At 42.8% G+C, this 15,229-nt stretch overlaps 1 protein-coding gene across 1 annotated transcript in view; it reads left to right on the forward strand.

The window, feature by feature from the left end:
* Positions 1-5,912: 5,912 nt before the first annotated feature.
* Positions 5,913-15,229, forward strand: part of LOC309560549 (uncharacterized protein) — a 97,916-nt gene continuing 88,599 nt past the window's right edge. Inside the window, exon 1 of the mRNA XM_082264177.1 lies at positions 5,913-6,127. Coding sequence (XP_082120303.1) covers positions 5,927-6,127 — 201 coding nt within the window. The 5' untranslated portion in view covers positions 5,913-5,926. The remainder of the gene's footprint in view (positions 6,128-15,229) is intronic.

The raw sequence follows: 15,229 nt of genomic DNA on the forward strand, positions 1-15,229 counted from the left end.
CATCACTGTTGTCTTCCGTGGTTGTCCAGGCCTTTTTATGTTGCTGAGCTCACCAGTGCGTTCTTCTTTCCTCAGAACGTACCAAACTGTTGATTTGGCCACTCCTAATATTGCTGCTATCTCTCTGATGGATTAGTTTAGTTTTTGAAGCCTTACAACGGCCTGTTTCACTTGCATTGACAGCTTCTATTAACGCATGATGTAGGTTCACAGCAATAGATTCCAAATGCAAATACAACACTTAGAACCAACTCCCGACCTTTTACCTGCTTAATTGATAAAGACATAATGTAGCCCATACCTGGCCATGAAACAGCTTTTGATTCAATTGTCCAATTACTTTTGGTCCCTTGAAAAGGGGGGGGGGGTGGCTATTCTTAACCACTTAAGCCCCGGAGGATTTGGCTGCTAAAGGACCAGGGGTCTTTTTGCGATTTTTTACTGCGTGACTTTAACGGACAATTGCGCGGTCGTGCGACGCTGTACCTAAACGAATTTGACGTCCTTTTTTTCCCACAAACAGAGCTTTCTTTTGGTGGTATTTGATCACCTGTGCGATTTTTTGATCACGCGCTATAAACAAAAAAAGAGCGTAAATTTTGCAAAAATAACAATATTTTTCACATTTTTTTATATGAAATTCCCCAAAAAAAAAAGTAAAAATCAAAATTTTTTAACATTTTTCGGCCAATTTGTTTTATGCTACCTATGTTTGGTAAAAAAAATCGCAAAAAGCGTATTTTGATTGGTTTGCGCAAAAGTTATCGCGTTTACTAACAAAGAGAAAGATTTTTGTCATTTTTGGTGTTTTTTTTTTTAACGCGTAATGGCGGCGATCTGCGATTTTTTTTTCGGTACTGCGACATTGCGGCGGACAGATCGGACCCTTGACTGACATTTTTGACACTTTTGGGGTTACCAGTGACATTACTGCAGTAATCAGTGCTATACATATGCACTGTTACTGCAAAAATGACACTGGCAGGGAAGGGGTTAACTTTATTGGACAGGGAGGGGTTAAGTGTGTCCTAGGGGCGTGCTTTCTACTGTGTAGGGACATTCCTATTGGTGTAAAAGCAAAGATCAACCGTTCTACATAGTAGAACGGTCAGATCTTTACTTTTACACAGGGAGAACTGACAGGCAGCTTGTTTACACAAGCTGCTCTGTCTTTCTCCCTTCACAGGAGCGATCGCAGTGTGACTGGCGGACATCGAGTCCGCCGGTCACACGCACTGACTTGCCTGTGAACGAGCCGCGGCGGGCGCGCGCCTCGGCGGGCGCGCGCCCGCCCGCGATAGGCTCGCAAGTCAGTGACAGGCGAGTGACGTACCGATACGTCACTCTGCCTGGCCGGGGCTGACCGCCGCAGTATATAGTCGTGCGGCGGTCGGCAACCGGTTAAAGGGTAACTCCACTTTCGTTGGGAAAAAAATAGCAAATAAAGAAAATATAACGTATACAATTGCGGCACAAATCCATATTGTAATTTAATGTTATTAAAAATTACCTTTCCTTTTCACTCTGCAGCTGTTGTAATTTTCTGAAAATGCAATGAAATATGGCTACCTGGAGATGTTCTGTACACAGAATGTGTACTGACCACACCCCAGAAACATAATTTCCTGCTTGTGTGATTGGCTCACCAATTTTCCCAGAAGTCTGCCTAAGATACAAGTCAGATTTCTGGCATGCCCTGCAACAAAAATGTCATTTTGGTGAGATACTCCCAATAGGAACACGTCTAAAGGGATGCAGGTCCAGCAGCTTCCCTCATTAGAGGCCTGCAGCTGCCACAGTTGATAAATAATTATGAAACCCCTCCCATTTGACCCACTCAGCACAGAGGCACGGAGAAACAAACCATGATTTCTTCAGAATAACAAAAGGTAGGAATCTGCAAAAAGTTTGTTAAAATCCTTGTAATGAACATAGATTACCCAGAGGGGGATGTTTTTTTTAAGTGGAGTTACACTTTAAGAGCTGTAATTCCTAAACCCTTCCTCCGATTTGGATGTACATACCCTCAAATTAAACCTGAGAGTGTGCACTTTCAGCCCATATCCATTATATAACTAAAGCCTACATATGTTTCGGTAAATACCTGAAAAAAAACGAAAATTGTGCCTGTGTCCAAATATATATGGACCTAACTGTATATGAGAACATGTACAGTTGTGTTCAAAATTATTCAACCCCCAATGCTGTCAAGGGTTTAGGGAATTTAGTGTACATTTGTAATTGTATTCAGAAGGAAATCCTACAAGGACTTCTTAAAGAACCATATGCAACTAAAATGACATCAATTGGTTTTGTAATACAGTAGTAAATGTTTCTTTTGTGAATTCTTCATTGACACAATTATTCAACCCCTTAAAGACTACCACTCTGAAGAACAGAGGTTCGTTGAAGTGTTTTCAATCAGGTATTGAAAACACCTGTGGATGTCAGGGAGCAGCAATAAAGCCTTATAAGCACCAATTAGGCAGCTTTAAAATGACTGTGATACTCAGCTCCTTCTAGACATTTACTGGTGTGGTTACAAACATGGTGAAGTCAAGAGAATGGTCCAGGAAGACAAGAGAAGAGGTGATTTCTCTTCACAGGAAGGGCAATGGCTATAAGAAGATTGCAAAGATATTAAACATACCAAGAGACACCATAGGAAGCATCATTCGCAAATTCAAGGCAAAGGGCACTGTTGAAACACTACCTGGTCGTGGCAGAAAGAAGATGCTGACTTCGACTGCTGTGCGCTACCTGAAGCGTAGAGTAGAGAAAAGTCCCCGTGTGACTGCTGAGGAACTGAGAAAAGATTTGTCAGATGTGGGTACTGAAGTTTCTGCTAAGACAATACGGCGCACACTGCGTAATGAAGGCCTCCATGCCAGAACTCCCAGGCGCACCCCCTTGCTGTCTCCAAAGAATAAGAAGAGTCGACTGCAGTATGCCAAAAGTCATGTGGACAAACCACAGAAGTTTTGGGATAGTGTTCTGTGGACTGATGAAACAAAATTAGAACTGTTTGGGCCCATGGATCAATGCTATGTTTGGAGGAGGCCTATGAAGAAAAGAACACCTTGCCTACTGTGAAGCATGGCGGGGGGGGGGGGTCAATCATGCTTTGGGGCTGTTTTGCTTCTGCAGGTACAGGGAAGCTTCAGAGTGTGCAAGGTACCATGAATTCTCTTCAGTACCAGGAGATATTGGATGACAATGTGATGCAGTCCGTCACAAACCTGAGGCTTGGGAGACGTTGGACCTTTCAACAGGACAATTATGCCAAGCATACCTCCAAGTCCACTAGAGCATGGTTGCAGATTAAAGGCTGGAACATTTTGGAGTGGCCATCACAGTCACCAGACTTAAATCCGATTAAGAACCTCTGGTGGGACTTATAGAAAGCAGTTGCAGTGCACAAGCCTAAGAATGTGACTGAACTGGAGGCTTTTGCCCATGACAAATGGGCGAAGATACCCGTAGATCGCTGCAAGACACTTGTGTTAAGCTATGCTTCACGTTTAAAAGCTGTTATAACTGTAAAAGGATGTTGTACTAAGTACTAAGATTGAATGTCACTTGGGGGTTGAATAAAACTGATAATGATGTGAGCACAGAAAAGACATTTGTGGTTATTTCATTATAAATGTTATGTTATATTTGTCTGACCTACACGTGCCTCTTTGATTTAATTGTATGCAGGATGACTGAATGATCAAAATCAATGTCAAACTGACCAAAACAATCAATTTCAGTGGGGGTTGAATAATTTTGAACACAACTGTATATGAATGAAAAAGTGCGCTGATAAATGTGAGTGTGCTGCTACCAAAGGTGTATAAATTAAATAGTGTAAAGTCTGGTGCGCTACTAAATGGCAATAAAATGAACAATGTCAATCATGCATACAAAATAGTGTACAAACAATTTGAAACAATTAGAAACAAATGAAAATGTGAGTGAACAAAGTCTCTGGTTGCAAATCAATATAATGTGTTTTTTCCGTGAACAAGTCCACCAGAAAAAAGCTAAATAGATGAATGTGCAAATGAAGTCCAGTGTTCATGCAAATTCCAAAAATAATCACTGGTGGCCGTGAGAAAACCAGGTGCTGCTGCAAATCAACGAACGTGACGTGAAAATCCCATCTCCTGGTGAATTCACTGCTTACCAGCTTTAAGTAGATTTAGGGCAGATAGACAGAATATGAATCCAAAGGGACCTCTGTAGATAACCAAAAGGGAGTGCTGTGTTGGAATCCACCCTCATGTGTGACAGGGGAGGGGGGGGGGCTGCTTACCAGATCCCACTGTTTCCAAACATGTACTGAGTGTAGACTCTCTCTGGATACGTAAATGAGGGACTCCTGGTGTTTCCTGGTTCTTCTCTCGGACTGACACTCATATAAGGGTGCACCATGAAAATTAGGGAAGAGACTAATAGTGCATTTCCTTTTATCACATTTATTAGAAAAGTAAAAATTGCACTTACAGGAAAAAACGAAGATACAAGTTCTGTCTGGAGAGCGGCGGCTGCCTGCAGTGCAAGCCGCGGTTGTTGTGATTGACGGCGCGACTCCTCCATCGCTCTGATGCGTTTCCTCCCTATTGGGCTTCCACGGAGATGCCTCCAAAGACACCCAAAAAATGCTCGATAAATGCCTGCAACAAAAACGCCCAGGTGGAGAGGAGCCCTATGCCTGTGCTACTAAAAATTCTAAGAAAAATTATCTTTTTTTCTGGTTCTGGACATGCTACAGAGATGAAACTTCACAGGTACACTTTTTAGACCCCCCCAGACACTAAATCCAAAAAAATTCATGCCTGCCTCCAAAAATGCCCGCTAAATGCCTGCAACAAAAATGCCCAGGTGGAGAGAAGCCATATGCCTGTGCTAATAAAAATTATAAGAAAAATTATCTTTTTTTTCTGGTTCTGGACATGCTACAGAGATGAAACTTCACAGGTACACTTTTTAGACCCCCCAGACACTAAATCCAAAAAAAGTCATGCCTGCCTCCAAAAATGCCCGATAAATGCCTGCAACAAAAACACGCAGGTGGAGAGGAGCCACTACCCTGCTCTATTAATAATTATAAGAAAATGTATGTTTTTTTTCTGGTTCAGGACCATTTTAATGGAAAGTCGGATCACAAGTTGCTTCAAATAAGATAAGGAGGCGACTCCCATTGAAGTCTATGGGACAAGTCGGATACAAGTCGCCTCAAAGTAGTACAGGACCCTTTTCAGAAGTTGGAGCGACTTCAGTAGTGCCAATTAAGACGGCACTCATTGATTAACATTGCTTTTGTTATGTCAAGCGACTTGGGGCGACTTGAGGGCACACAAGTCGCCTCACAAGTCACGGCAGTGTGAATGGACTCTTATAGTCGTTTAGAGGCAGTTGAGTTTAGTGGCATTTTTTTCAAAGCAAAAACATGCCTTCAGACGGAAGTTTATTGGCATTTGAAACTTCAAATGCTTGTAACAGCTTGCAAACGCGTCTGAACGCGGTAACTTACTTTTATAAGCATCTTGTTTATAGGTATTTTCAATTGGGATGCATTTCTGACCATTTGACAATGCAAAAAAACGCTTCTAAACACAAACCTGCATAAACGTGGCATGTAAACTCGGCAAAACTGATGTTTTTAAAGAGCGGTTACTAGCTGTCAAGTTCCAGTGTTCAGGAGAGCTTTTCAAACATCCCGTGTACATGAAGCCTAACACAGGTCAAAGTTTTAAAACTGGGCTTGGGAGTTAAGGTTTGTTTTGGAAGGGGTTAATGTGTGTCTCAAAGAACTGGGACCTCTTTAGCATATTATTTCCTGATGCTGTCTATTAGTCAGTGACATAGCACATTTCTGAACAGTGAAACGAAAGCAACAAGTGTGGGACGTGTGCAGCCAGCTGGCAGCAACCCAGTCATGTCCTCTAATTATAGCATTAAAGGTTCCCTTTTTCAGGTCTTCGGCTGGCCGGTGCACTGTATTCACTCGCTGTATGTTTGGATGAAGTGTATAATTGGTGGCCTGATGGATTATGAGAAGATAGAGCCCAAGAAAATCACATCTGAAGACTGTAAGAAGACATTTGTGAAAGGTGAAGGAAGTGACAGACAGGAAATGGTAGGTAAACGTGCAATGAAAAGCTTGAGTTGTTTACTTCTACACTACAACTTGTAACCATGTTACCATATACACAGCTTCATAGCCTGTTACAAGATCTGTCCACCCAAATCTGGTTATTTCCAATTCTGGCAGATCCTGAAACGTATACTTACATTTTTATTTTTTCATATATTTCAGGGAGTGCGATCTCTGTGTCCCGGCTGTGGACATTATGAAAGGAGGAGGGGGCTGTTTTCCTTGATGGATTTTTTATTTTTTTAAATAAAGAGAATGTAGGATGTTCTGGATCACAGATAGAATGGAAATTCCCAGGTGGACAGAGCGGGGAATGATGACAGGGACATTGTGCTTAGAAGCAAGAGCTTTACTAAACCCACCAGGCTCCGTCATTAACAGAATGATTACTTTTGGGTGGCCCATTCCTTTTCATTTGTGGAATTTTAGAGGATTGCCCTATGCTTTTTAATTTATTTTTGCTGCCGCTACAAAACAAGTTTTGAGATTAATGCCTGTTTTAGTATTCACTTTGTATGTTAATTCTATCTTTGACTGAAAAAGTGTGTGTTGGAGCTGGTCTAGCAGGTTTTCTGACTGCGGAAGAAACCATATCTAATTTCATGCTTGACAAGTGTTAGAAAATTTAGAGAATGACTTAAAGTGGTTGTACACCCGAAAAAAAAAAAAAAAAAACCCTGCAAGACAAAGGCATAATGAGCTAGTATGCATCGCATACTAGCTCATTATGTATTACTTACCTTAGAACGAAGCCCCGACACGGACCCCCGGACATCGCTGCGGGCGCTGCCATGATCCCTCGGCGTCTCTTCCGGGTTCGGCGGCTCCGGTGCTGTGATTGGCCGGAGCCGCGATGATGTCAATCCCGCGCGCAAGCTGCCGGCAAGCTCCGGGCAAGGAAAACTGAAGGTCCCACCGGCAAGGAAAACTGAAGGTCCCCCCCGGACCTTCAGAGCGCATGCGCCGCTCGCGTGAGCGGCTACATGCACTGCAAATATCTCCTAAACCGTGCCGGTTTAGGAGATATTAATTGTACCTACAGGTAAGCCTTACCTGTAGGTAAAAGTGTCAAAAAGCGGGATACTACCGCTTTAAAGTGGAGTTTCATCCAAAAGTGGTACTTCCGCTCATCTGCTTCCTCCCCCCTCTCGTGCCACATTTGGCACCTTTCAGGGTGGAGGGGGGAACAGGCACCAGTTTTTAACAGGTACCCTTCCCTACTTCCGGGAGACGGCGCTGCGGCACCATTCCCTCGGAAGTTCCGTCGCCTTTCTTTCTTCCCGGCCGCCAAGCCAATGAGAATGCGCGGCGCACTTCAAACATGCGCAGTAGGGAACCCGAATGTGAAGCCGAAAGGCTTAATTGCTGGTTTTTCCTTGGAGTGAATGCCGGCAGCAGCCTCCGACAGCCAATCCAGAAATCGGCTGGGGTGCTGACATCACGGGCTCCCTGGACAGGTAACTGTCTAAATATTAAAAGTCAGCAGCTACAGCATTTGTAGCTGCTGACTTTTAATTTTTTTTTTTCCCCAGCTGGAACACCCCTTTAACTGAAGCAGTCAATGCGTTCCCTCTCCTATTATTCTGTTCAGCCGCTGTGAGCCTACTGTCTCACCATCCCCATGTGAAGCACTGTGCCAATCATCAGGCACCTGTGCTGTCCCATGGAGTAGGTCCTCCATACCTGGAACTTCTAGAAGTAGCAGACACAACAGGAGAGCAAAGAATAGCTGAGTATAGACTGCTGAGGGACCCAATCTATGCATGTTGCTTTTGAGCATTTCTTTTGTGCTTTTTGCTGTGCTTTCCACAGGTTTTTACCACAATTTTGCCGCAATTTGTGTTTTGCGTTTTTTATGGGTTTTTTTTTTTTTTGTAAAATTTGTTGTTGGGCAGATTTAAAAAAGCAAATCCTGGCAAAAACGTGGTAAAAATGCAATACTTGCATTTTGTATGCTGGTCCATTGAAGTCTATTAGGCTTGATTTACACCTATGCATGTTGCTTTTGAGCATTTCTGTAGTGCTTTTTTTCTGTCATTCCACGTTTTTTTATTGTGACTTTACCTCGATTTTACTGTGATTTGCGTTTTTTTGTGGAAAATTTGTTGTTGGGCAGGTTTAAAAACGCAAATCGTGGTAAAAATGCAAAACTTGCGTTTTGTATGCGGGTCCATTGAAGTCTATTAGGCAGTGGCGTAACTAGAATCTTCAAGGGCCCCCCGGACAGGGCCCTTCCCTTCCAGCCTGGTGGTGGAACGCCAGGGCCGGTCTCAAGTGCGATGTTTGTGTGGTAGTTTTGCCACTGGTATCAGTTTTTTTATTTTAATTAAAAATGTTCTGGCATTTTATCAGGAGTCTAAACAGACCCCTGATATTCCACAGCTTTCCATCTCCTTCTCTAAAGCCTCAGCTGCACAGAATAAATGGATAGGAATAGCTCTATACAGAGCTTCCCATTCATTCACATACTGAAGCATTGTAAACACAGTTTACTATGTTTCAGGTATGAATAGACAGTCAGTGATCTTTATGGATCACTGACTCTCCATTCAGAAAAGGCTTCATCCTGACAGATCCCGAGCAGCAGCTGGTCGGAGAGGGGAGGGGGATAACCTTGCAGAGCTGTAGGGACGAGTGTGTGCGAGTGTGTGTGTGTGTGTGTGTGTGTGTGGGGGGGCAGCATAAAGAAGCTGCATAGGAGGAGCTGTGGAGGTAGCTGCATAAAAAGGAACCAATCACTTTATTTCCTCCCGCTTCTCCTCCTCTCCCTCCCCAAGGCATTCAGCGGCTGCAGGAGAAAAATGGAGAGATGGGTTCTTCTATGTCAGTGTTTCTCCATCTTTTTCCAGTCAGGGCATCTTGAAAGTATTTTCAGTATGGAGGCCCCCCAGTCTAAGGCTTGGTTCACATTACTCCGTGCCATAGAATACACGCAAAATTGCACGTGTTTCTGACATGCAAACAAACATGCAGGGGTGTCATTCATTCTTAATGGTACCCCTACACATTGGCAAACATGGTGCATTTTTGGTGCAGCACAATTAAAGAAAAACAAAAGGGGGAATTTTTTCCCTGTGTTTCTGTGGAGCGGCCCACTGAATTTGCTGCCCTATATGCAGCACACAGCTGCACAGATGTGAACCAAGGCCCTGTTCACATGTGAGGCTGAGGGGTGGTAAAACCACACGCTTTAACTGTGTTTTTACCACCCCCAACTTTTCACCCTGTAGCTGCAGAGGCAGCAGCTGGGGGTGGACAAATGCTGTGGCTGGTATACCCCAGGTGAATGGGGCTGCACTACTACCACCCCGCAATTGTGTGCATTGCACGCAGTTACAGCATTGTGATGATGCATTAGGGGGTTAAAACAGGCGGTGAGGAGGCAACATATTGCCTTTTCACCGCCTGTCAAATTCGGCGGTGAAAAGCGATATGAGCATGGATCGCTTTTCAGAGGAACGGCATTTTCTTGCTGTTACTGTGCTGTTGCATTTTCTTGCTGTTACTGTGAACAAGCCGTAAAAAAAAATGACTTCTGATTGTACACATATATGGGGTCAGGATTAAAAGTAATGTGTGCACACACACACACACATACTCATATAGAAGCACATTATATATATATATATATATATATATATATATATATATATATATATATATATATAAAGCGCACACATACATGCACACACACACACACACACACATATATATAGTACAGACCAAAAGTTTGGACACACCTTCTCATTCAAAGAGTTTTCTTTATTTTCATGACTATAAAAATTGTAGAGTCGCACTTCAAGAGGTAGTCACCTGAAATGGTCTTCCAACATGGTCTTGAAGGAGTTCCCAGAGATGCTTAGCACTTGTTGGCCCTTTTGCCTTCACTCTGCGGTCCAGCTCACCCCAAACCATCTCGATTGGGTTGAGGTCCGGTGACTGTGGAGGCCAGGTCATCTGGCGCAGCACCCCATCACTCTCCTTCTTGGTCAAATAGCCCTTACACAGCCTGGAGGTGTGTTTGGAGTGATTGTCCTGTTGAAAAATAAATGATGGTCCAACTAAACGCAAACCGGATGGAATAGCATGCCGCTGCAAGATTCTGTGGTAGCCATGCTGGTTCAGTATGCCTTCAATCTTGAATAAATCCCCAACAGTGTCACCAGCAAAGCACCCCCACACCATCACACCTCCTCCTCCATGCTTCACGGTGGGAACCAGGTATGTAGAGTCCATCCGTTCACCTTTTCTGCGTCGCACAAAGACACAGTGGTTGGAACCAAAGATCTCAAATTTGGACTCATCAGACCAAAGCACAGATTTCCACTGGTCTAATGTCCATTCCTTGTGTTCTTTAGCACAAACAAGTCTCTTCTGCTTGTTGCCTTTCTTTAGCAGTGGTTTCCTAGCAGATATTCTACCATGAAGGCCTGATTCACACAGTCTCCTCTTAACAGTTGTTCTATGTTCGATGTTCTATGTTCGATGTGTCTGCTGCTAGAACTCGGTGTGCCATTGACCTGGTCTCTAATCTGAGCTGCTGTAAACTTGCGATTTCTGAGGCTGGTGACTCAAATGAACTTATCCTCGGCAGCAGAGGTGACTCTTGGTCTTCCTTTCCTGGGGCGGTCCGCATGTCAGCCAGTTTCTTTGTAGCGCTTGATGGTTTTTGTGACTGCACTTTGGGACACTTTCAACGTTTTCCCAATTTTTCGGACTGACTGACCTTCATTTCTTAAAGTAATAATGGCCACTCGTTTTCCTGTACTTAGCTGCTTTTTTCTTGCCATAATACAAATTCTAACAGTCTATTCAGTAGGGCTATCAGCTGTGTATCCACCTGACTTCTTCACAACATAACTGATGGTCCCAACCCCATTTATAAGGCAAGAAATCACACTTATTAAACCTGACAGGGCAAACCTGTGAAGTGAAAACCATTTCAGGTGACTACCTCTTGAAGTGTGACTACAATTTTCGTAGTCATGAAAATAAAGAAAACTCTTTGAATGAGAAGGTGTGTCCAAACTTTTGGTCTGTACTATATATATATATATATATATATATATATACATACACGTATATAAATACACACACACATACATGGTAATGTAATGTGCACACACCTACAGGTAGACGCACATGTACACACACACATATATAAGCATACACATATATAAGCACACAAATACACATACATGCACGCACACACACACACACACACACACACACACATATATACACACATATATATATATATATACACACACACATATACATAAGCATACACATATATGGGAAGACGCACACATATATATATATATAAACACACACATGTACACATACATGCACAGACATATAAACACATACATACGTGCACACACATACATAAAGAAAGCCTTTTTAAAAACGTCGGAGGATTGTACCTTAACTTTCTGCCGGGTATTGCACTGTAGGGGGAGGCAGAGAGCACACACTGAGCTTTCAGTTTCCAATGTGAGACCAGCTTCCTCAGTGCTGATTTACAGTTCGGCTGAGGATCGGGAGGATAGGGGAGCTCGGTCTCAGCTGTGCTTGCCGCTCCTCCTCCTCTCTATACATACTGGGGGGACCCTCTCGGGCCCCCTGCAGCATGAGGCCCGGTCGTCATGGCGACTCCTGCGACCCCTGTACGTCCGCCCCTGCTATTAGGCTCAATTTACACCGATGCATGTTGCTTTTGAGGCATTTCTGTAGTGCTTTTTGCTGTGCTTTCCACAATTTTTTTACTGCAATTTTCCGCAATTTGCGTTTTGCGTTTATTTTTTTGTGGAACGCAAATCAGGGTAAAAACGCAATACTTGCATTTTGGATGCAGATCTATTGAAGTCTATTACATGCAAAACGCTGCATTTTGCAGGAACAAAGGTCCCAGACCCTTTCCAAAAACGCAGAGGCACAAAAATGCATTGATGTGAACGTATTCCATAGGAACCCATGTTAAAAAAAATTAAATGCATTTCTGCAAAAAGCATGAAAAATCGCATTAGCGCGTATCCAGCCTAAGATGCAAAACACTGCATTTTGCAGGAAAAAAAGTCCCAGACCCTTTCCAAAAACACAGAAGCACAAAAATGCATTAATGTGAACTTGTTCCATAGGAACCTATGTTAAAAAAAAATGAAATCAATTTCTGCAAAAAGCATGAATAAACGCATTAGTGTGAATGGAGCCTAAATGACTGCACAAAAGCACAGATAGTGGGAAGGTAAAAATATGCAGCTGATAGAGGGATTTTTTTTTTTATAGTCAAATAGATAGAAAACGATTTTAGTAAAATTTTGAAAGCTATATTTTAGTTAAAACATGATGTTGGTCATACCTGCTGTTGTTTTTTTTTTTTTTTTTTTTTAATGATTTCTCAGCAAAAGAGAACATTGATACAGGGATGGATGGATAAATTTGCTTTAAGTTTTAAAAATGAATTAAAGCCAAAAGCAAACATTTATTGTATTGGCAGTTTACCAATTCTTAAATGTGATAGCTGCATTCATTTTCTTTTTAAGGCCCCTTTCACACACGCTGTCAGTTTGTCAGTTTTTCATCCATCCGTTGACGGATGAAAAACGGACATCAATGCATCTCTATGTAAAAACGGATGACAACGGATGAAAGACGGATAACAACTGACGAAAAACTGATAACAACTGACGAAAAATGGATGACAACTGACGTAGTGTGAAAGGGGCGCTTTCCTTCTTATGTTTTCATCTGGTGAAATAGCTAGTAAAGCTGTTTTTCAAAAGCACAAGCTCTCCATCAGAATGTATCAGTTTACATGGATGACACACTAACTAACTTAACACTGGCAGGGGTGCTTAAAATGATCAGGTTTTATTTATTGATTTATGTAAAACCTTTATCCCAAAAGGAAAAACTGTTTGCTGTAGCTGATTTTAAAATGTGAGTTGGAGTTTTGCTTCAATTTAAATCTTCATTACATTTAACACTACCCTCCCCCCAGACTGACAGTGCTGCTGTCTGCTGTTCCCCCTGTTCTCCTTCATCCAGAGTGGATCACTCTAATACAGGAGATGTGTTACTGGCCAGATCACCAGGTGAAAACAGCAAAAAAAAGCCTAAAAAAGGTAAACTAATTCAGCCACCACATTTAATGATTGGTAAGCTGCAATATAATACATTTTTGGTTTTGGATTTAATACCGTTTTAAATAGAATGTTTGGTTTGTGGTGCTCAGATGCAGTGTAGTTCTACTTTAACCAGTTCCCGACCGCTTACGTTATATTTACTGCGGCAGGCTGCCTCATACAGGTCTACGTCGCTTGCCTGGGAGGAGCTAGGGGGCGCGCTTCCGCCCCCGATCGTAAGCAGGGAAGCTGAGGCTCCGATTGCCGCCTGACACCCGTGATCGCTCCCCGCAGGGAGAGAAGGACGGTCAGCTGTTGTAAACACAGCTGACCATCCTTCTCCTTGAAATGATCACAGAGCTCATGTGATCCTTCTATATAGGATCATAGGTCTCTGTGGTCATCTCAGAAGCCATGCCCCCCCCCCCCCCACCACAGTTAGAATCACTCCCCTAGGGTCACATTTAACCCCTTGATCACCTATACTGTTAACCCCTTCCATGCCAGTGTCATTATTACAGTAACAGTGCATATTTTTAGCACTGATTACTGTAGTAATGTCACTGGTCCCCCAAAAAGTGTCAAAAATGTCAGTTAGGGGTCTGATCTGTCGTTGCAATGTCCCGCTAAAAATCGCAGATCTCCGCTATTACTAGTAAAAAAAAAAAAAAACAATAAAAAGGACATAAATCTTCCCCGTAGTTAGTAGACTCAATAACTTTTGCGCAAACCAATCAAAATACGCTTGATTTTTTTTTTTTTTTTTTTACCAAAATTATGTAGCAGGAAACAAATTGGCCTAAAATGTTAAAAAAAAAATATTTTTTAATTAAAATTTTTTTTTTAAGTGTTATATAGCAGAAAGTGAAAAAATAACAATATTTTTCACATTTTTTTATATGAAATTCCCCAAAAAAATGTAAAAATCAAAATTTTTTAACATTTTATGCCAATTTGTTTTCTGCTACATATGGTTGGTAAAAAAAAATCGCAATAAGCGTATTTTGATTGGTTTGCGCAAAAGTTATTGCGTTTACTAACTAAGGGAAAGATTTTTGTCATTTTTATTGTTTTTTTTTTTTTAACGAGTAATGGCGGCGATCTGCGTTTTTTTTTTTTGGCGGGACTGCGACATTGCAAAGGATAGATCGGACCCTTGACTGACATTTTTGACACTTTTGGGGGTACCGGTGACATTACTACAGTAATCAGTGCTAAAAATATGCACTGTTACTGTAAAAATGACACTGGCAGGGAAGGGTTAACTTTATTGGAGAGGCAGGGGTTAAATGTGTCCCTAGGGGCCTGCTTCTAACTGTAAAGGGTGTGGCTTTTCATGTAACCACGGAAACATACGATCCTACATAGCAGGATCATATGATCTCTGCAGTTACACCAGGGAGAATGACAGACGGCTTTGTTTACATCAGCCGCCTGCCTTTCTCCCTCTCCAGCGGACAATCACGAGTGACCGGTGGACATCGGAGCCACCGGTCACTTGCGCGGGGAACACAGTGAACGAGCGGGGGCGGGAGCGCGCCTCCGGCGGCGCGCGCTCACCCCCTATTGGCTCGCGGGCGCGTGTCGTGTATATATGTCACTTTGCCCAGGAGGGGCTGACCGCCGCCATAAATAGTTGTGCGTCGGTCGGCAAGTGGTTAAAGAGTTCCACCCTAAAAAAATTTTTTTAACTAAAAATACCCCTGGGACAGTCAGGGCTAGTGCATTTAAGCAATGATAGCCTCTGAACTGTCCCCTGTTTCACTTACCTGTAAGAAGAAATACTTACCTTGAAAATGTCTTGTCCAGCGCTGCCATCTCAGGTGTGGGCAGCTGAAGCCGGAGCGTCCCTCTTCGTGTTCTCTTTGGTGACGTCTGAGTCCCTTCCATGGCAGGCACGTTATCCCTGAACAGCTTCTGCGCATGTCCAGAAGCTGTTCAGCAGGGAATGACGTGC

This window comes from Pelophylax lessonae, assembly GCF_965119305.1.
Source record: "Pelophylax lessonae genome assembly, chromosome: 7".
Lineage (NCBI taxonomy): Eukaryota > Metazoa > Chordata > Amphibia > Anura > Ranidae > Pelophylax > Pelophylax lessonae.